Below are 22,414 nucleotides of genomic sequence, written 5' to 3'. Positions count from 1 at the left end.
CTTAGGGTCCTCCTCACACTCCTGCCCCTGCCCAATCCGCAGTCTGTGTGGATTGTGCTGTCCCAGCCAACCAACTGCTGCCTGTGCAGTGAGGCACGATCAGAAGCAGCCCACACCATTCTGGGCTCCAGAGGCCAGTGGGCCTAAGAACTTTCCTCCTTTCAATCCCTACTGTGGCTCTCTCCACTCGCTGTATCACAGTTACGGGGAGTTAATGGTTTCTGTGTTTGTTCCCCCTCAAAGGACTATGAGTTCTGTGAGGGCAGCATCTACATGTGATTCTGTTTGAGTTGCTGGGGTCTGGCAGGCCCTCAGTGAATGTGTGAATAGTCAGTGAAGGAATGCTTGTGTAGCTTCTTCCTCCCCTTCTAGATGGAAAATGGCCTTGGTTCTAGGTTTTTCCCAGGCCTGGCTACCTTTAGGAATAAGGAGGGGTAGATGTGCAAAGGCACTACCTTTCATTTATTTATCTATCTATCTATCTATCTATCTTGAGAGAGGGTTTCTCTCTATCACTCAGGCTGGAGTGCAGTGGTACAAACATGGTGGCTCACTGCAGCCTCAACTCCCTGGGCTTAAGGGATTCTCCCACCCACCTCAGCCTCCCTAGTAACTAGGATCACAGGTGCACGCCACCATGCCTGGCTAATTTTTGTATTTTTGTTTTTGTGTGCATGTTTTTTCATTTTCTGTAGAGATACAATTTTGCCATGTTTCCTAGGCTGGTCTTGAACTCCTGGGCTCAATTAGTCCTCCCCCCATCAGCCTCCCACAGTGCTGAGATTACAGGCATGAGCCACTGTGCTGGAACTACCTTTTCACATTGGTAGAGAACCCCAAGATCACATAACGTGTTAGTCGGAGGCCCCTGGATGGCCTTAGGAAACAGTACAAAGCCCTTACCATGGCCTTTGAGGTCCTGCGTGGGCTGCATCTCCTGCCTTCCTTATCAGCCACATTTCATGCTTGCTTTTTGTGCTCAGGGACTCTGGCCTTGATTTGATTCCTTCCAGACCTTAGCATGCCCCCATCACCCCACCTCTGCCCTTCCGCCCCACCCTACCTCCAGTCAGTCAGTCAGCTTCTACTTACCTGTCCTCAGGGAAGCATTCACCACCTAAGTCAAGCTCCCTTTTTCTGTACTATTATAAAAGCTTATGTGTCTTGTTGGAGCCTTTATTATAGTTCCTTCTTTGTACTTAAGACTCTTGGAGAAAGCCACAGATGCTCTCTGAGGACAGTACTGTGCTCTGTTGCCATATATGTGCATATAGCCTGGCATGTAATATAGGCTCTCAGTAAATGTTTGTTGTGAATGAATCAGTGTGATTCCAGAGCCTGCACTCTTCCATCATATTACAGTAGAGTAAAGACTGATGTGACAAAGGAAGATATAGGAACCAGGATCCTGGGTATGCCCCAAAGAGAAGGTTCTTTGGACCTTAGCTCTGGAGGCTGTAGTTTCAACCTTCTCACCCTTTTTTTCCCTCCATACGTCAGAGAAGAGAAAGGCTTCATCTGATTCTAAAGGTTTTTATTCTCTTCCTGGGTGATCTTGTTTCTTGCACCACTCATCTGCTTCTTAGGATTCTGTCTCAGCTCAGACCACTGGTCTGAACTCCTTGGCTATGTGTCTACCTTCTCTAGGCACCCCACCTATGGCCCACTGAAGACCCTGTTCATCCTTCTTGCTGATTTCTCTCAGTGTTGTTTTGCAAGTATGTTTACATGGCTTTCCTTCTAGCCTGGGAGCTCCTTGAGGGCAGTGGCTCGGTCTACTTGATCTGTGTATCTCCAGCACCCAGCACAGGGCTTGGCACATGGTAGTTCCTCAATAAATGGGTGTTACAGGAACAATGTAATGAAGAGGGAGGAGGATCTGGGATGAATGTTTCGAATACCCTTCTTTTTCCCAGGGGGAAAGAAAGTGAAGGCATGCATGCTGTGTGCAAGCATGCACATATCTTTGTATGTGAGGGGTGGGTGGGTGGGTGGTGGTGGCAGTAGTTTCTCATGCTCAATAAAGGATTATATTTTAATTTGGAAAGCACTTTAGAAACTTAAAGTGCTTTGCCTAAGTGCTGACTGCTATTAGTGTCTCCTTTTTATTAGGAAAAAGAACATGATTTTTCTCTTTTATCTTCAGGCCTGTCCAACTTCTGAGAGTCAAACTTAGCAAAATACCTGCCCCTTACTGAGGACTAGTTACATGCCAGGTTCAAAGCTTTGGACTTGAAACACAGAATTCTGCTTTGCAGACTGGTTCTGACACCCCTGAGGGGATTAGCCCTAACAGCTCAGTATCGGGAAGGGGGGTGAGAGAGACGGGGTCATTTGACATAGTTCAAGCCGCAGTCCCTAGCCCCTCCTCTCTCCATCTAGGCCTGGGTGGGAGGACATAAGAACTTAAATTGTTTTGGGGAAATGGAGGAACATCCCCAGTAGTCATTAAAACTCACTTGTATCATACGAAGGGCCAGCTTCTGAGAGAGGATTGAGGAGGAATGGCCCCAGGGAGTTGGGTTTGGTCAGCTATCACCGGGGGTGATAGGACTGAGTGAGAGGCAGAGACATCACAACTGCTGGACCTGGTGCTGTTAGGAGCTGTCAGAGGGCTGGGTTAGAGGGAGGGAGTATGTATAGGAGTAGCAGAGGGAATTCTCGTGCAGAAGACCGTGAGGGAGAAACTCACCCCTGTGCCTTTGAGGGCCTTGCTGAAAGAAAAGTGCCTTTGAGGGCCTTGCTGAAAGAAAAGGTGACATCCCTCCCCATGCAGATGATTTGGTGCTGCAGTGGCAGAAGGTCTGGAAGGACTCAGCTAAGCCCTGTAGTTGGGCCTCTCTGTTTGACCTTTGTCCCAGGCTTCTTTCCTGAGGAGCCACAAGAGGGACAAGCACCCTGGTCTTCATCTGAACTGCCTCTGCCAGCCCTGGGTGTGGAAGGCTCTGCCCATGACTGAGGCACTGGAAGTGGGGCTTTGGCCCAGCTGGCTGGTGCCCTGCAGTCCCTGTCTCCTAATCGGGTCCTGATCTGGGGGAGCTAGGATGGGGGTGGGTTGGGGGGAGTACATTGAGCCAACTCCCTTAACTGAATTTCCATACCTCCTGTTGTTAATTATAGAGATGTAATAATGCGATTAGTGCACGATTAAAAAAAATCCCTGATATGATTACCATGGATTTAATATCACATGATATATCATTATATCGTTATGCAGTGACAGATGTAATTGAAATACACTTATTGGAGCCGGGGGTGGTGTTTCATTCAATCCCCAGCACCCCAGGGAGGAAAGGGCTGGCTAAAAAGAAGCAGTGGGAGAGAAAATTTTAATGAAAACAAAGAAAACTCACAATGTAGCTCTCACCCTGAGCAACTGGCTCAGAGTGACCTGCTGCCTTAGACTCTGTGATAGTGCACGTGGAGCCCCAGACAGGCCACCCTTTTCTGCAGGGACTGAGGCAGCATCTTGTTCTCAACCCAGAAACTTCCCTGTCCCCAAGTCCCCTCTGACTCAGCAATGAAGCCAAGGAATCTGGGAGCAGGAAGGAGATAACTCTACCTGGAAATACTCAGGACCCTAATAGTTGGGATCAAACTGAGCTGGTAGCTGTCTTTCACTCTTGGGGCCCCCCCAGTGCCAAATGCTGTGGAACCTGGACCTGTGGCACAGCCCCTGCCTTTGCTGTAGTGGTAGCCCAGCACTCTAGAGGCAGCCATCGTGCCGGAGGCAGTGAGCAGTAAGGTTAAGTACACAGAGACGATAATTATCCCACTAAGTTCCATTGATGAAGAGAGGCAGCAGCAGCTCTGGGGCCCCTGAAGTATGTTGGTAGCCAGAGAACACTGTGCACACAACAGAACTGCCATCTGGGGTTAGGGAGGATGGGCTTGTGTCACCTGATGCAAGTGCCCAGCCCTTTGCTGCTATAGCTGTGCTGGTCAAGTCTCTGCTGGGCCCGAGGAATGGGTTGTGGGATATCCATAGGCTGAAGGGTTCTGAAAAGGAGGAGGCAGGAACAGTTCCCTCTTCCTTAAAACTATGGAAATTAGGAAAATGGCAGAGAGCTAGGAAAACTGAGTAGAATGTCATCTGAGCCCCCAGTTCCAAGCATGGGTATGGTGCGGGAAGAACAGCAGTGGTTCCTGAAGGAGACTGGGTAGGATTGGCAGGAGTAGCAGCTCTGGAAACCAGGCCTCCATGCTTGGTAGAAGTATACCCGAAGAGGTGTCTTTTCTTCCTCTCCCCTTCTCCTCTCCCTTCCCCTTTTCTCAATGGACACCACTCAGAGACAAGCAAATACAGCCCACCACCCCCCTTAAGAATCTCCCAGCATAATGGGAGACATATTCCATGTTACAGGTACCATTCACAGTATGAGCGATTTAAAGGAGGGATGAGCCAGGAAAGACTATAAAGGAAGAAACTTTTGAATTGAGTTTTGAAAGAGGAGTGCACGTTCAAATTAGGACAAGATGTGGGAGAAGGCAGAGGGCGTTCTAGGCAGGCTGAAGGAACTGCTTCATCAAAGTCTTGAAGGAATAAAACAACCATCCCAGGACTTGGTGGGCAGTAAGGAAGAAGAAGGAATCAAGATTGACTCCCACATTTCTGGCCTGGTAGACCAGGTAGACAGTAATAGCTTTCACTGGGATTTGGGAGCCCAGGAGAAGAAGCAGTTTGAAGAGGAGATGTTGAAGTGAGCTTTAAACATATTGAGAAGCAAATGTCTGTGTGAAATCCAGGTGGAGATTCGAGGTAGGCAATAGAATATATATGTTTGACACTCAAGTGGGGTAAGAAATACAGATTTGGAAATTAGAAAGGTTGAAGACAATGGACTTGAGGAAATCACCCAAGGAGAGTGGTAGCATGTAGAAAAAAATAGGAAGAAAGAGTGCATAGTGGGTGAATACACGCATATGATGACCAAATGCAGAGGAGACTATACAGGAGAATGTGAGGAAAATGGCAGAGAGCTAGGAAAACTGAGTAGAATGTCAAAAAGAAAGAACAGCTTCAGAGATGGAGCAGGCTGCAAAGTGGCGAAGGCAGGTAAGAATCTGAAACTGTCCACAGATGTCGGGCAGCATAGCGGCAGCTGTGACCAGACTACAGGTAATGAAGGAGTGAGGGAAGAGAGGAGTAGAGACAGTCTTGAGAAGTTGGTTGTTAACAGGAGGCCAGCATTAGCTGGATGGGATGTGAAATGCATAGAGAACTTTAAAAATAATCTACAACTTAACATAGCATTTAACGAGCCAGGCAGTGTCTAAGCACTTTACAGACAATAACTCATTTAATCCTCACATCAACTCTGTAGGGTAGGAACTGTTATAACACCCATTTTACAAAGAGGAAATCGAGGCACACAGAGGTTATGTGAAAGCGATAGGGATCTAAGCATATGCTTGAATCCTAATGAAGAAGCCGCAGAGAAGAGGAGGTTAAGGATTTAGAAAGAAAAGGGATACTCGATGGAGCAAGGGCCTGAGGAGGTGGGAAAAGGGTGACATGTAAAGCACAAGTACGGGGTTGGTCTTAGACAAGAAGCGTGGTGTCTCCCGTTAGAACAGGGGAGGTGAAGGAGCAGGTGGGGAAGGATGCAGGCACATTTGTGGATAAGGGGCGTGCAGTAGAAAGAGCTCTGCCTAGTGGTGTTACTATCTTTGTGAAAGTAGGAGGGGAATAGGGTTGGTGAGTACCATTGAGGGTTGCTAAGGTTGTGATCTTGGATCTGTAGTAACCACTTCCTGTATATAAGAATGACTTTTTCTGGCATTGCTGAGCTCAAGAGCAAGTATGGAGAAAAGGAGTCATGGTTGGGGTTTTCCAGAAAAGACATACCCTAGGACAAGTGGGCAGGGGAGTTAAAATTGGGGGATGGGTGGTTGAAGTGATAGATTCAAGAGTTCAGGCTTAATAGAAAAGTACTGAAGCCAGAAAAGGGGATAGACAGACTAGGGGCAGGCTGGGGCTGGGAAGAAGCAAGAGCAGAGGGAGAAAGCATACAAAAGCTAGAAGGATAGGAGGCTGGGACCAGAGTGGAATCTGTCCTTGTGAGATTTCAGAGGGAGAGCAGTTCTGACTGTAAGGCTCAGGGGGTACCTGTGGGGAAAGATGACTGAAATAGGTAGAGGAGAAGGTCATTAGAGCACAGGGAGTCAAGACATTGAGAGGCAAGGTCCATGGCTGGGTTATCCTGTAGATACTGAAGTTACCCAGAGTGATGATGATTTGGAATGAACTCCCAGAGGGAGAGGAAGAAGTCTAGAAGCAGCAGGAAAAAATTTGAAGAAATCTGCAGAGTATATCCAGGAGTGAATAGATACCGGCTTGCCAGTCAGTGTTGCTGCATAACTGATCACCTTGACACTTAGTGACTTAAAATAACAGCGAATACTGTATTATCCCTCATGGTTTCTGTGATTGAGGAATTCAGGAGGGGATGGGTAATGTGGTTCTGGCTCAGGATCTCTTGTGTGGCTATAGTCAGGCAGTGGCTGGAGCTGGCACAAGGTGGTCAGAGCAGTTGCGGGCTGGCTGGGCCTCTCTCTTTCTTCACTGAGTCTCATGGCTTCTTTCTGTGTCCTCTCTGCATAGGTTAGTTTGGGCTTCCTCACAGCATGGCTACCTTGGGGCAGTCTCACTGCTTAACACAGCAGCCCCAGACTGCAGGGAAACTTCCCAGTGTTTGAGGTGGAAGCTGCCTAAGCATTTTTGCAGTAGTCTTGAAGTCACATTACTTCTGTATTACTCTGGTTGGTTGAAGTAGTCACAAAAGCCCACCCTGTTTCCAGGGCAGGGATGGTGACATAGACAGTCTTGATGGTATAGGTATGTCAGAGTCACAGTGTAAGAAGACCATGTGGGATGGGAGATAGTGTTGCGACCCATCACAGGAAAATATACTCTGCCACAGTTGGTGTTAGGCTGAACCTGGAAAAGGATTCCCTGGGAAAGGGAAAGGAAAAGGCCAGGTGCACTTTGAGCGATGGCATCAAGAATATCTGGAGGTAGCAGTGGGAGTGAGTATTCCTGGGTGATCTCGGATGTAGCTGGGGAAAGTACTATCATCCCATTTTGCAGTACAAGAAACTGAGGCTCAGAGAGGTTTAATAACTCATCCAGAATTATAGTGCTAATAGCTGGCAGATCTGAGCTTTTCTATGAGGCATGGACTGCCAGGTGTGCCATAAGTATATGTGGCCTGCTCCATCCTAGTGTTTCTCTGTAGCCTTAGGTGTTTGGCTCACCAGCTGTGGAAGTGTTGGTCAGGATAAAAAGTTAGGTAGTATTTGTGTCTGTCAGACTTTCTCTCCCCTGTCCTCTGGAGTATCGCCATCACAGCTTCATCTCTGTTGGGGGTTAGGGGAATGGCAGGTGGTTTGATTTGGTTCCTAGTCTTGGGCAGTCACTACAGGGTGACAAGTCATCGAGAGGTATGGTTAAAGGCCTGCTTCTCCTCATTTCTAGGTAGGCTGAATGTGCTAGTGCAGGCTCCAAAACTCTGGGTTTTCTGGAAGTTGCAGAGCGGCCTGTTATGTCTGCAGGCTGAGCTGGGTTCTAGCCCTTTAGCCCAACTACAGCCCTGCCCACTCTGTGTCCACCTCACTCTCAGGGTCCTGGTAGGTAGTATATGGGTGGGCAGAGACACCATAGCAGCTGCTGATGCCTCTTCTTTCCTCTTTGAAGGATCTGTTGCTGCAGCCGATGAGGGCTACTTCATCTATTAAACCCAATACACTTGTCGCAGCTGCTAAGCCCCCGTAAGCCGCCGGGCGCCGTGTTTGTGATGGGACTGACAGTGCATGGAGGAGGCTGATTATACACGATTCCATTTCGCGGGCCCAGCAATGTAATTTCACAGGGCGATCAGCGTTTGCATGTAATAGCAGGCTGTGCTGAGGTGTCAGAATATTAAAGGCGCTAATGGCAAAGCTCCCTGTTACACAGGGGGCCACCCGCCGCGCCTACAGCAGGGCTATGCGGCAGGCCCGTCGCAGATGGCTGGCCACTAAGCTAATGGGGCAGCAGCCAAGGCGGGCAGAGCCACAAGAGAGGAGAGCCAGCCGGGAGCAGCTCGGCACCTGCTTCCCTGCGCATGGAAATTGCAACAGCCCATGGGAAGGGAAGTGTGCGTGCCTGCCTGGCACAGGGCTGGGGTGGGTTGGTAGGCCCAGAATCTTTCACTCCAGCCAGCTCCACCTGTCCCTGTGGCTCAGCATCAGTACCTGCCCTACTCAGGACTCAGGAGCTCCTCAGTCATCCTCCTACCTGCCCCACCCTCTGGCCAGGAACCCCAGGGGTTAGGTGCTGACCGTGCATAGCTGGGCAGGTGGACCCTGATGGCTGACAGAGGTGCAGCCAAAGAAGTGGCACTCAGAGGATTTGGAAGCAGCTTTGGGAAACAGGCTCAGGCACAAGCTCCTGAAGAGAGCTCTTAAAGCAGATTCCTGCCCCACATTGATCAAGGTCAGAAAGCTTCTGGGCCCCAAACCCTACTCCTCCAAGCTGGCAGGAGATGGAAGGGAGAAGTGAGAGGGAGCAGGCAGGATTAAAGGGATGGACACAAGGCCCCTTAATGCCATGTTTCTGTCTGGTACACAGAGTTGGGAAGCAGTGCTTTAAGAAGTGGCTCCCCTCTAACTTGGCTGTCCCAGCCACACCCAAGCCTTTATTGTGCTTGCTTCTGCCATTTTCTTTTGTCCTTGCCGTGCCTTCTGTCTGGAATGTTGTACTCCCCTGTCATCTGTCAAACCCTCCCAACCTGCCGCTACCACTCCCTCCAGAAAACTTTCCTAGCCTCCTCCAATCTCACCAGGGCCTGCTTGTCTTCATTGTCTCCTGTAGGCAATCCACAGGGCTCAGCTTTGCTGATCCTCCTGTTCTGATGGGTCTCTGAGTACCAGCCTTGGCTCCTCAGCCAGAATCTCTGAGACAGCCCATAACACCTCACCTTGAGCAGGACTCCCAGGAAAGTCTCTGCTGAGATTTGTAGACAGATACAATCTCTTAAGGAGGGAGAATGGAGGGAGCAAGTAATGGAAGGGTGGCAGAGGCACCTGAGGGCGAGTCCAATGCATGTGTGGTGTGCCAGCATATATGCAGTTGGGCCACTCCATAGCCTGCATATCTGGTGGGGAGAGGCATGGGCTTTAGAAGTGAGTGATGGGCACGGATGAGTACAGGTACAGAGGGCAGCAGGTATGAGGATCCAGACCATATGTTGGCAGGAGCACAGGTTGCTGTGGGACTGCCTGTGTTCTGTGTCCGGCTATCTGTATCTGTTGGCTGTGCCTGAGCAGTATATGATGGCAGGAGCTGGGGGAGCATGACGTGCTGGGTGGGCCCTGGTACTGTGCCTAGGGTGGTCCCATGAGGCTGATGGTCACATCTAAAGGTTAGACTCTGCAGGGGTACTTGTCAGTACCTGGGGAAGACTTTCCAGGGTTCTCAGCAGAACCAACAGCAGGAGAGCCCAAGCTGAAGGAGAGCAGTTTTAATTAACCATTTTTAATATCATTTTTGGACCTTGGCTGGTATGTGAAGGCCCCGCTGGAAGCAGCATTTGTAAAAATTAAATCCCTCTTATTAGGAGCTTGGCAGACCCATGTGCATGCGCTGCCCCCTCCCCTTCCCTATGCCCCCCTGAGGAAGTGCTGGATGAGGCCATGTCACGGCAGCAATTGGTTATCACGCCTTATCTGGGAATATGAAACTGTACAGCATGACACCCGCGGCCGCAGTGGAGATGCCAATTCATCTCGACCTCACTCTGACAAGCTAGACTGCCCTTCCTGAAAGGCATCCGTCAGGCAGGACCGGGTTGCCGCCTTGCCTGGCACTTCCGCTTTCCTGCCAGGGGCCCAGCTTTCCCTGGCCCAGCCAGGCCCTCCTGGGCTCTTCTGTCCTTCGTCCCCCTTCTGTACATCCCAGTCTATGTAAGATCTTGGGGAGTCATAATTATAATAATAATCTAATCATGATGACGCGGCGGGGCAAGCATCTAATGTTATCTGAAGTGGTCTTCCTGCTTAGCATCGATAAGACTCAGGATGACGTGCAGATAACGTTGAGCTGCCCTGTCCCTGAGCCACAAGCAGAGCGGAGGGGCCTCGGCAGCCCTGCCGCCCGCCCGCCGCTTTAAGCCGGGAAGCGGCAGCACCTGCTAATGCAAGTGTTTAATATTTGATGGGCTGGGATAAAGCAGGATCACCTTCGAATTGAATTGAGTGTCAGCCGAGAATCTATTACTGAAATTCGGGTGTGATTTGACAGCAAAGTAGACGATGTTATTCTTCACTAGTTACTGCAATCTTCTCCCCGACATCACTTAAATATTTTTTTCTTTGCTTGAGTAAACACACATTATCCTTCTTTTTTCCCCCTTCCTTCCCTTTTTCCTTTTTAGAGGGGAAAAAAAAACCCATCCAGCTCGCCTTCTCCAGGCTGATAGAGTAGATTGTTATTTCTTTATTTGTCCTATTAAATGGAATTTCTGATCGTTTAATCCGGCCTTTGTAAGTGATTTTAAAGTACTTGAAAGGCGGCCGCCACTGCTCTCTGGCCCACTGCGCTCCAGCCTCAGCCCTGACCAGGCTCAGTGGTTCCTCCAGCTGTGCACCACCCACTGGCTGCTTCCCTCACTGCCTCCGTCCTAGCTCTGCCCTGGCCCTGGGCCAGCATCTTCTTCCCTGTCCTTGAGCCTCACACTCAGCTCCTGATTTGTGGGTTCAGCTGTGGCCTGGGAAAGGGTAGGGAGAGGCTGGCTTGGAAACTGGGCTGTGGCTGGTACCTCTGCAGTCAAGGAGAATGGCTTTAGAGGGTGCTTAAGTACACTCTCCTAGCTTCCTTGTACCTACGGGGCTGGTGTGTTGGTTCCTATAGCTGGGAAGGCAGGGTGGACACAGAATCCCTGGGCCCTGGCACAGACTCTGTGTGTAGCCTCCCATCTTGTGTTTCTGACCCTGTGCTGGGCCCTCTCCCCTGTGTGTTAGTGGAATGGAAATCTCCTGGGCCTAGCAAAGGGCTGGACCACTGCAGTGCCCATACACTCACAGCTGGCAGTCACTTTGGTTCCATCACTGGACCCCCCCATCCAACTTCTGGAAAATCACCCAAGCTTCATTCTGACGGACTACTGTCCTGTACGCTGTCCTGCTACCGGTAGAAGGGCAGCCTGGTGTCTGGGGACTTCCAACATGAGGGGATGGGTAATGTTTGAAGGCCCAACTAGCTACCAGGCCTACCAAGAGAAGCCCAGGATTTGGTTAACAGGCTGAGCAGAAATTAAATCCTATTCGGCTACTTCATCGTGATCTAACCTGTGTTAAGTCTCTTCTTTCTGGGCCTCAGTTTCCTCATCTGTGGTGTCAGGTCAGTCATGGCTAAAAGGGACTGTAAGGGAAGGTGCTGCCCCTGCCCTGCTATGTGTTCCCGCCAGGTGGAGGTTGCTGGCAGCCAGGTGGTGAGTGAAGGGGATGGAGGGGGGGCAATGGAGTGCTGGGGCCTGAGCAGATCGATGCCCCCAGCACTTCCTTCCCCAACCCCAGGAAAACAATTAAGTACAGATCGATGGGTGGCCGCTTTGAATATGCATAAGTGAGCACTTGACCTTCAGCAGAGCATCTGCTCCCCCTGACACACACACACACACACACACACACACACACACACACACACACACGCGCCCATGTATTCCCCTCTCAGCTGCTTGAGTTGACCATGTGACCTTACTCCTCTCCTCAGTTGAGCCCCCACAAAGCTTCCAGAGCCTTCCATAGCCTGGCCTGCTTGTGGTTATGGCACCTTGCTGGCCAGCTCTTGCTTCAGCATTTCTGTCTGTGGAGTACAGTTGGGATGTGCTGGTCTCCAAGGCCCTGCCTGAGGCCAGTCTTTGTGAACAGTAATACTGTGAGGAGGGGGCCCAGCAAAGTGCTGGGGACTCTGGAAAGGGAGGATCCTAAGGAGGGGTGCATGGTGCAGGGGTGCCCTGGTGAGAGGAGGGCTCCTGAGCAGGAGGAACCTAGTGAACGGGAACTCCTTAGAGAGGAGTCTTGGTGACGGGCACCTGGTACAGACCGGGGACTCAGATGGGGAGAAGCCCAGGGGAAAGGGGACTCTAGAGAAGAAAGGGACTTTCTACTGGGTTGGAGGAGGACCTGGGTGGAGAGGGGACTCTCACGAGATAGCATTATGAGAGGGATTCCTTATTGGAAAGATTTGGGAGGTGGGGGGAAGACCTTGTGAGTGGGGTTGGTTCAGGGGGTCAGGGCCTCCGTTAACCACTTGCCTCCTGTTTTCCAGGCTTACAGCTTCGCCATGGGCTGCTGGCCCAAGAATGGACTTCTAGACATGAACAAGGGCCTCAGCCTGCAACACATAGGCCGGCCCCACAGCGGCATTGGTCAGTCCCTTCGCATATTCCCCCGGCAGCTTCATCCATCGTCCCTGCCTGCATGCCCCAGTCCCCAGGCACACAGAGGGTTTCCATGGCTCATTCAGTGCCCCAACAGGGCTCTCTACATAGTTGGGGGATGGCGGAAAGCGGGTGGAATGAGAAAATTACTGAATGGGATCACTGGAAAGACCACTCAAAATGGTATTTCGGAGGAGGCTGGGGTCTGGGCTTTCAGTGAGTCACAGGTGGCGTTGGACTCAGGCCAGGGTCCCTCCTCACTGGCTGCATATCTCGTGAACAGTGTCCTCAGGGGGTGGGGACATGTCAGCTTACCCACCCCCCATGGAGCTGGAGGAGGCTGTTTAATATTGTTTCAAGTCTGTGGCCACTAAACTGGACGATCAATGGGAGTTAAGGAGATGAATTATTTAAACCTCACCAGCTTTTAATTAGTCGGGGTCCTTCTGACCGATGACTCCGTCCACAGGGTATTGACTCCCCCGCAGGAGCAGCAGCCTCCATTGAGCGGTGCCTGGGTTGAGGGGGACCACTTGGGGTACCAAATGGGGGTAGACCCTCAGATGGATTCATGTATGGAAGGAAACTGGAGTGGCTATGATTCCAGGCAGTTGGAGGATCTGTTAGTTTCTGATCTATCAGTATGAATATATATCTGTCTGTGAGTATCTGTGTATCTGCATATGTGTGACACCTTTAGCTCTATGTCTCTGTGTCGTACTGAGAGTATAATGTGTCCATGATTATACATGTCTGTTGGGGGGCGTGTAACAGTATATATGTATTTTTCTGAGGGCATGAGTCTGTGTGGAAGCGGCCACAGCCTGTGTACGTACATGTCAGGTGTGTCTGTTCAGTTCTGTATATCTTATTTTGTTTGCATATGCTCATGTGTGCATACAGATGCTCTCAAGTGGGACACTTGACCAGGCGTAGGCCTTGTTCCAAGTGGGCAGGAGCCAGAGTGTCTCTGGGTGGTGCTCTGACATTACCACAACTTGTGAACCTTTGGGGACGCATCGTTGTGGGGAGGGACTAGAGAGATACACCAGGACCAAAGGACCCAATCACCTCCTTCCGAATAGCCCCTTTATCCATTCCAGACATTCACTGGTGCCTTGTGGATGCTGGGCACGCTGAGTAGAAGTTTCTGTTCTCAGTAAGCTCACATCCTGGGAAGAGACAAGGACTGAAATAGGTGCTTGCCACCCAGGGTACTAAGGGCTGTGATAGAAAACACCTGGGTTGCCCCAAAGGTGGTTTTCCCTCTCCTCAGTTGCCAAGTAGCTTCTACTTCTTCAGTTACCTCTCACTAAGAGGTAGTGATATGGGGGCATCTCAGTCCAAGAGGGATGCCACCATATTCTTGTTGGGACATCTCAAGGGTGTCTCGGGTCCAGGGGAAAGAGGAAGTGACCACTGGCCTGGGGAACTGGGGGTACTCCACCATAACTGCTGTTTCCTCTCGTAGATGTTTTCCAAACAATCTAGAGAAGACGCCAGACCCAGCAGGGTCAGCAGGAAGTTTCCTAGAGAAGAGGACACTTGAATTGGGATTTTTGAAAGATGAATGGGAATTTGCTAGGCAGAAAAATGGGGGAAGGATATTTTAGATAAGAGGACTAAGTAGAAAGGCCTGTGGGCATGAGAAAACCCAGTGTGCTGAGGACAAGTTCAGACACCTACAAGAAGCTTCCCGTCACTGGAGTGGAAAATTTGGGTTAGGAAACAGCTAGAAAATAAACAGAGACATAAGCAGGCCTTGAATGCCTGGTTAAAGTATGTGGACTTTTCCTGCAGTTTTGAGGAGACGTAGGAGGTTTGTGAGTGAGAGAATGATGTGACCAAAGCTCTGATTCAGAATCAATGAGGCAGTTTGTATTGCACAAAACTAGTTCTTAGTAGGTGCTCAATAAATGCATATGGGTGGTTGAATGAATAAGTAGGTGAGTAAATGAATCAATGAAAGAGTGATGGGAAAAAGGAACCAAAGAGGACCAGTGAGAAGACTTGCATTGGTCCAGGGAAGGAGGAACTGGCTGGGGGCTAGGGACAGCAGGACTGGGTTAATGCACCCTACATGTACTTGATCTGGGTGCCCCTTCTATCATCTGTCCCAGGATGTGTTTGTGAGCAGAAGGGGTTCTTTGTTCCCACTCTTTGTGCTTCTTGAGACTCAGCAATGACCCTGTTGTCTGTTCACCTGTTGACCCTAGGTTAGGACCTCTGAGGTATCACCTCCTTTTTCAGAGAAGAATATTTATCTGGGTGGGCCCCATGGGGCAGCCCAAGGCTCTGAGTGACAATGGAGCAAGGGCTTTGGAGCCAGAAGTAATTCTGGTTCTTTCACCCAGAACCCTGCAACCTTGGGTGAAGGACAGTGCCACCTGCCTCTCTGGGCTGTTGGGAAGGCTCAGTGAGTCCCCTGTGGAAAATGTTCATGCAGTGCTGGGCACACCATGGGGCTGAAGGGGCTCCCTCCTCCATTGCCAGCACCAGGGGCTCACCAGGGCACTGGGCTTCTTGACACTTGGTCTTTGTAGTCTTTGAATGAAGAGGGCTGCCCTGCCATCTCCAGGCTGGCTCTGAGGTGTGGGTGAGGGTGCTTGGAAGGGAGGGAGGATGTAGGGCATTAATTGGGCTGGGAGAGGCGGGGAGGGGAGGCGTGGGTTTTGAGCAGTGAGGTTAATGGCCCTCGCACCAAAGAGACAGCTTTAATGAGCTTCAGCTGGCGGTGCCCCGAGTTACTGTGCGTGCTAAAAGGGTCGCGCTGTAAGAGTTTGATGTGGACTGCTTCCCAGCCCCGGGGGTCAGAGGTCAGCTCCTGTCACTGGCCACTCAGGCTGGTCCTTAGTGACATGGTGCTAATTAACTGTGTGAGGAGCTGCCAGCCTGGAGTGGGGAGTGGTATGTGTATTGGTTGGGGGGGTGAGGCAGCATTGGGTGCTGCCAGGCAAGGGTGCTGCAGATCCCATAGCTGACCATGTCCAGGACCTGCTCAGTTATGCAGTGCCATAGGGATGTGGCAAAGGTGGTGTGGAGGTGCTCAGAGAGCACAGAGGCAGGCTTGGGGTGACAGGGTTGTGCGTGGGAAAGCTGCAGGAGTGTTTTGGACAGGGGAGTTATGTGGTCAGTGTTGGCTTCAGTCAGAGGAGGCTCATAGTTTGTAGGGGAAGGATTCGTGAGGAGAGACTACAGTAGACAGGGAGGGCTGAAGGGGAGGGGCAGCAAGGTAAGCAAGAGGGCGTCGGCTGTGGAAATAGAGGCAGGGGACCGGGTAAAACTTCCTTTCATTCAGTACACACTACCTTGGACCTACCATATTATCAGGAACCATGGTAGGTGCTAGAAATGTATTGGTAACAATGGCAGACAGGGTGCTCTGCCCCCACCCAGTTCACAAGTGGAGTTGTGGGCTTGGCCCTGGGGACTGAGGGTGAAGTCAGGTTTAGGGATGGCCAGAGAGGGTCCGGAGGTGGTGGAGCACTGGCAGAAAGGCTGCTGGAGGCTTGTCAGCATGTCATCATAGTCAGGGGAGGCCTTGGGAGCCTGGTGAAGAGCATGGTGCCAGAGCAGGTTGTGGTGAATACGGCCTACATGGTCTCTGTCAGCATCCTTGGTTTGGACCACAGGCTCTGAGGCAGGGCAGCCTCCACAGGGGACTGCTGAATGGTCCTTCCTTCATTTCAGCAAAGGGGCAGCAAACACTTACATTATTTGGGGACACTTTATTTTAACTAATTCAGTTTTCACAACAGTCTTATGAAGGCAGGCATCATTCCCATTTTATAGATGAAGAAACTGAGGCTCAGTTAAGTGACGTTCCTAAGGTCATACAGCCAGTTAAGTTGAGGAGCCAGGATTGAAACCCAAGCTCATCTGAGTACAGAACCTGTGGGTTTTTTTGTTTTGTTTTTTTTAAGATGGAGTCTCGCTCTGTCGCCCAGGCTGTGGTGCAGTGGTGTGATCTCGAGAGCCTGTGTTCTTATCACTGCTGAACTATGAAGCACTCTTTTGGTATTGGGCTTTGCACTACCAACAGAGACGATGTGGAAGAAAACAAGCTCGCCTTCCTCATTTCCCTCAGCAGCATGTGAAACGTGCAGGCCTTAACAGAGCTTCAGTAGCAGCAGCTGAGGAGGAAAGCGAAGGCAGCATCACCACTCCCTGTCTGCTGCTACTGTTGGCATCTGACCTCCTCCTGGCCCTGATGGTTCTTGGTGATTTCAGTTCTCTCTCTATCTCATGGCCCAGGAAAATTCTGCTAATCTTCCAGGGGCCACCTCCTCTGGGAATCTTGCCTGGCCCTCCCAGTATGAGTGTTCAAAATACACACTTGGGCCCTGTTATAATTTGTCAGAGGTAATGATCTCGCCCTGGGTACTTGGGTTCTCTAAGGGCAGGGCCTGGGCCTCCTCCTTTCGTTTTGGAAATCTGCACAGGAAATGTCAGTAAAATCTCACCTGCTGTTCTAAGTTGGAGGCCCCACAGATTACTGCTGGTTTCAGCTAGCTAGGAGAGTAACTGGAACCTTTCCTGATGCCCGGCTGGGTGGTCCTGCCCTAGGAACTTGGCCACTCTGCTTTGGGATGGAGGAAGATCCCACTGAGGCTTGTAGTACAGGTGGCATGGCCAGAGACCAAGTGGACTCTCAGGAGCTTGCTACCCAAAACTGTTTGGCAAGAGAGCTGGGCTGGCAGGTGGCAGGGTGGGGGCCTGGCCCCCAGGGGGGCAGTGCTAGCCTGTGGTCTCCCCTGAAGGAGTGGGGTGTCTATCAAGAGTCCAGTCAGAACGCATTAGCTCTGTGACATGGATCTCATTAGCGCCCGTGAGAGGTGTCACTGCGGGAGAATCGTCGGCTCAGGGAGACGCTTGTACCAAAAGGAAGAAAGGACAGTGACAGCCTTTTCTCTGCTGCCTCTGCCGCCACGCTCACTGGGCTGCCCGCCCTCCTCCTCGTTGGGGGGGCGTGTGGGGGTGCTGGCTAATGAGCTCGTCTGCAGTACAGCTTTGCCTTCCCTCCTTGAAGTTTCCCGGGTCCCTCTGAAGACCTCAGGCCCGGGATTAGCACACACCAAACGCCAGCCCCCCTCTTGCCCAGCAGGGAGTTCCTTCTGATCACCCTATTCCTGCTGCCATAGGCAAGGAAAGGGGGTGGTGCCAAGACAGAGCCACTGTGGCCTGGGGGAGGGGGCCTTGTACCTCTGGGAAGCCTCAAACCCCTCTGCATCCCTTGACAGAGTGACCATGTCCACCTGTCTGCAGAGGGCTCCTGCTTCCCAGAGCTGCAGTCTTCTCCTTCCATCCCCTTTCTCCATGATAGCTAGCCTGGCAGTGTCTCCATTCCTGTGGGGGACTCCCCCCAAGGCAAGGGAGAATGTGAGGACCTTGGCCGAGGGTTCAGCAGTTAGCATTTAGATGTCATGGGACTTCCTGGCTCAGCTAGAGAGCTTCAGAATCAGTGAGATTCATGGAGTCTTCTGGGCTTCAGATGACCTGAGTGGTGATGTATTGATGTGAAGCCTCTACAGACATTGATGTCCCTCTTCCCATCTGTCCCAGAGAGGTGCTTTGCCTGCTTCTTTCAGCTTTGGCCACCTTCAGGGCTGGGAGAGGTGGAGTCAGCCCAGCCACCTTATGGGGAAGGGCAGAGTATAGTAGAGTGTTTGCTTCCCTGACACTATGGCCCCCTCCCATCCAGTTCTTTCTGGTGTGGCCCTGAGAAAGTGGGAAGCTGGAGGTGGATGGTCATGAGAAGGGATAACTCTCCCAGCCTCTACAGGGCCTGCCTGGATAGTGCCTGGGGAGAGAGTGCTGGCTCTATGATCCCTGAGCTGACCCCCTTGGAGCCCCAGAGACAACTGAGGAATTGGTTCTTGCCAGACTGGCAGCTATAGATGAAAGAATGGATAGATGGATGTGTGAGTTGATGGATAGATGGATGGAGGAAGGTTCTCCTGTAAGTTTGTATGTATGTATGTATGTATGTGTTCTGTGTGTTTGATTCATCAGGAAGTACAATCTTTGTTTCTCTACCTTCCTAGCCCCAGGCCCCGGCCTCACCTCCCCTTGTCTCTCTCTGTATCTCCTGTCAAACCATCGCAGACTTAAATGACAAAGAAATCAGAAAGACAGATCAATGCTGGCCAAATTAGCACTTGCAGATAGACTGTGCGGGGATGTCAGCGCCCTGACCCCTGGTGATCTTGCAGCCTCCGCTGCTGATATTATGCAAATTGCATCCATCTGGCAGGACCTGCGTGCTGGCTGCTCCTACTCAGAGGAGTAATGGGCTGGGGGTGGGCGGGAGTGTTGGAGCAAGAGTCAGTGGAGTGTGTGCATGTGTGTGCATGTGTGAGCATGTGTTTGAGTGTGTGTGAGGGCGTGCAGTGCCCACCAAGCACTGGGCGGTGATTGAGTGATTGACAGGGCAGATAAAGGACTGCATTGGATTCCTTTGGGCTGGGGGATTAGGAGCAGCCACAGATGGGAGATAACTGGACTTCATTTCAGTTTATTTTCCTCCTTATCCCCTCTCCCCACCTTCACTTCCCGAAAAACACAATCTCTCTAGTTTGTGTTTTCATCAATATTTGCAAGTCATTACCACTGGTTTAAGGTGAGAGACAATGTCAGGGCCCAGACCAGGCCAGCCCCTCCCCCAGTCCCTGGTACCCTGAGAATCAATCCCTAGAGCAGCACAGACAGCCTTCACTCCAGTGGCGTTCACAGCAGCCCCTCCTTTCAGGCCTGCAGTACTCATGGGATTATCCACACCTCATGGGCCAGCCCTGCTGACCTACCGCATGTGACCTAACGCCAGCTGACATTCCTTAAGCTGGGCCCCACCCCTCCACCTGCAGCTGCTGTGGGACAGCCCTCCCTATGCTTTGGCTCCAGCATAGGTGCTCTGCCCTCGGCATTAGCTGTGCCTCCTGGGGCTGCCCCTACTCTTCTGCAGGGTTCTGGACCCTTCCTCTTAGCTCCTCCCATCCTGGAGACTACTGATCAGGCCTAAGCCCCACTGGGCAAAGTGGGGCCTGTGGCCTGAGGAGAGGAGAATTTGTTCACTCTGGTTTGAATCACACCAGTGTCATTCTACGTTTGCTGAGTGGCAGGTATTAATACAGAGGGCTTTATATCTGTTCTCTCATTGAATTCTCAAACCCCGTGTTAAGGGCTGTCATCTCTACTGCATGTGAGGAAACTGAGACTCCACAAGGTTGTCATGACTGAGAGCTACTCAGCAAGGAAGTGAGAGAGCAGGAATTTGAACACAGCTCTCTCCTAGTCTAGGGTTTGAGTTCTTCACCACCATGAGTACTGCTTTACTGCCATTCCTCCAGCTGCAGGCATTCAACATGCCACCACGCCTGGATCCATTTAAGTGAGCCATCCTTGTACCTTAGGCAGCCAAGTTCCTTCAGCTGCTAGCCTGTGAACATAGACCCTGACTCAGACCTCCTGCCCAAGCCAGGCTGAACCAGGCCAAAGGGGACTGGAGTCAAACAGGCCCTGCTTTCAGGAGCTGTGTGACTGAGACAGTTGGGCTGTAGCAAGAAGGACACACAGAGGACAGAATACACCCAGCAGCTGAACCAGCTCAGGAGAGTGTCCCAGCATATGGCATCCAGGCCCATGTAGCTCAAGGAGAGGGGCTGGTGCAGCCCAAGCCAGCCAGCTGTGGTGGCTGAGGGTACAGCTGTCCCAGAGGCCCCTCTAAAACTGGGTCCCTGCTGTACCCTCCCACCAGGCAGGGCTGGGAGCTGGGAGTGCTGGGGACATGTCCGGGGACACGTGTGCAAGGGGAGCTTGTCCTAATGAGGAGAACATGGCTGCTAGTTAGGCAAGGGGCGGGCGGGGAGCCGCAGAGCTGATTGAAGGCAGGGGCAGGGGTCAGACAATTAGGCCCAGATCCTGCCGTTTGATGTGAGTTCTGAGGCCTCAAAGCCTCCCTTCAGCCAGCTCCCTCCACTCCCTCCTCTCCCTCCTCTTTCCTTTCTTCTTCTGCCCAAAGGCAGGAAGGATGGAAACGCTTACACTCACTGTTACTATTATTAAACCCTGCGGCAGGCCAGCCAGACCCCAGGACTCCTGCCCACAGGGGGGCACCCCAGGCCCCCAGGAGGTTTCCTTGGGCCCCACAGGGGGCATCTGGCCAGAGGCCAAGGCCAGGCCAGCTGAGCCCCAGGGCAGGGTAACCCTGCCCCTCTTGCTTCTGAGGCGGGAGAGTGAATGGGGTTGCCCGGTGGGAATTGGGCTCTGGGCTGTCAGGGCCACATCCCAGGCCTGCGTTTACCATCACCTCCTGCAGCCGCTTAGTTCTTTTCTATCCTGGCCTGGAACTGAGGGTTGAGGGCATGATTCATTCACGCTCATATCCCATGACACAATGATCTGCAGCAGTCACATCAAGACCTTTTGCCACAAAATGGAGGTAACAGAGCCTCGCAGCCCCACAGCACTGTCACACACCCCAGAGCAGACCCCCACACCAGATATAGCCACACATACCACCACGGACCCTATCCACAGGGTCTTGCACAAAAGCCCCTACTGCCTCCTGCCACAGGGCCCTGAGTTCTAAGCTCCTCTCCCAGATGGCTAGGAATAGCAGTAAGATCTTATATCCAGGGTTGGGGGTTGCCAGGCGTCTTCTAGTTCCCCCAACCTAGGAAATAAGCCTAGAGAGTTGGTAGTGACCAGGGAGTGGGAGGAAGCTGGATCGAGGGGGGCAGTGGGGAGAGGGAGGGTGGGAGCAGAGATAAATGTTAGCTCATTTCTTCCGTAATTAGTTACTCCCTCATCCCCGCGTTGTAATTGTGAACAAGCTGTAATGTTTAATTAGTCTGTAAATGAAACCCCAATTTCATAATGGCCTGGCTGACAGGGCTAAGTGAGCAGGGGAGGAGGAGGAGGGAACTCTTCCTCCTCCTCCTCCTCCTGCAGGGTGGGGGCAGGCTGTGGGATTACCTCCTTTTCCTTTCAGCCCCAGCCTGGCCTCTGTTGAGGGAGGCTACGTGATGGGGTTCAGTCCTACACTGTCACTGTTAATATTTCTTCCACGTGCCCATCTTACCAGAGGAAGGGGAGAGGAGGCTCTTAGGCATCCTTCCTGCTTCCCCGTCACACTTAGGTTGGAATAGGACCATCAGCCCAACCTTCTGGTGGGAGAAGCTGACTCCGGTGGCCAGACCTTGTGATTTCAGCAAGGATGATCCTTCCTCCCTGGAGGCCTTTGCTTGGAACCTGGCACCTCAAGATCTCGCCCTATACTCCGAAAGGAGCCGGTGATTTGTTTAGGCCCCTCCCAGACCCGTCTGGTCCCACTGCTAGGCGGGACCTAGCGTTGTGTTGCCTTGTGCTGATACCCAGGCCGCCCTCTACTCTCCGCAGGGATTATCACTGCAGCCTGCGATAAACCGGAGCTGCCGCAGGGGGGAGCCCCTGGCCCCGCCGCTGCCTCATTGGTCTCTCCCTGTCTCCCCTACAACATCCTCATCGCCTGCACATACCCCCGCCCTGCCTGCCGCAGCCATAAATCTCAATTTACGAGGGTGGCTCTGGTGGGGGAGGGAGGCAGCACCGCTAATGATGGCTCCTCAGCCGGATTTTTCATGTTGCACAGTCATAAATTTTTAAGAACAGCATGGGCAGCACGTTAGCGAGTTATCGAGGCTGCCTCCGTGCTGGCTGCCTAGCTCTGAGAGAGAAGAGCGGAGGCCAGGTAGGAAGGCATTCTGGGGCAGGAGTGAGTCAGGGCAACCAGAGAAGTCTGAGGCCAGGGTGAGACGGCCAAGTGGACGGGCTGGGGCTACGGTGAGTCTGTGCACAGGGCAAAGTAGTGCTGCCAGCTGCTGGGAGCCAAGATCAGGCACGTGGGTGGGATCAGGCATGTGGGCATACAGACTGTGGCCTTCGGGAGCCCCTGATGGATGCCTCTGCTCCAAGACTTGACACCATGATGTACAGGGAGCCTGGAGACATATGGA

At 51.9% G+C, this 22,414-nt stretch overlaps 1 protein-coding gene across 9 annotated transcripts in view; it reads left to right on the top strand.

The window, feature by feature from the left end:
- ERI3 (ERI1 exoribonuclease family member 3) overlaps positions 1-22,414 on the top strand; it is a 134,390-nt gene that overhangs the window by 95,437 nt on the left and 16,539 nt on the right. For 7 of the 9 annotated variants that reach the window (XM_021673339.2, XM_012434661.2, XM_012434657.2 and 4 more), the window contains one exon: positions 12,311-12,410. The exons of the other annotated variants lie outside the window; for them this stretch is intronic. In XM_021673339.2, the coding sequence (XP_021529014.1) occupies positions 12,311-12,410 (100 nt within the window). The remainder of the gene's footprint in view (positions 1-12,310; positions 12,411-22,414) is intronic. 9 annotated transcript variants of the gene reach the window in all.

Source organism: Aotus nancymaae, unplaced genomic scaffold, assembly GCF_030222135.1.
Source record: "Aotus nancymaae isolate 86718 unplaced genomic scaffold, 86718_ANA_hifiasm-v0.15.2.pri h1tg000007l, whole genome shotgun sequence".
In the NCBI taxonomy this organism is placed as follows: Eukaryota; Metazoa; Chordata; class Mammalia; order Primates; family Aotidae; genus Aotus; species Aotus nancymaae.
Note: the sequence above shows the minus strand (reverse complement) of the source record. Positions and strands in the feature narration are given on the sequence as shown.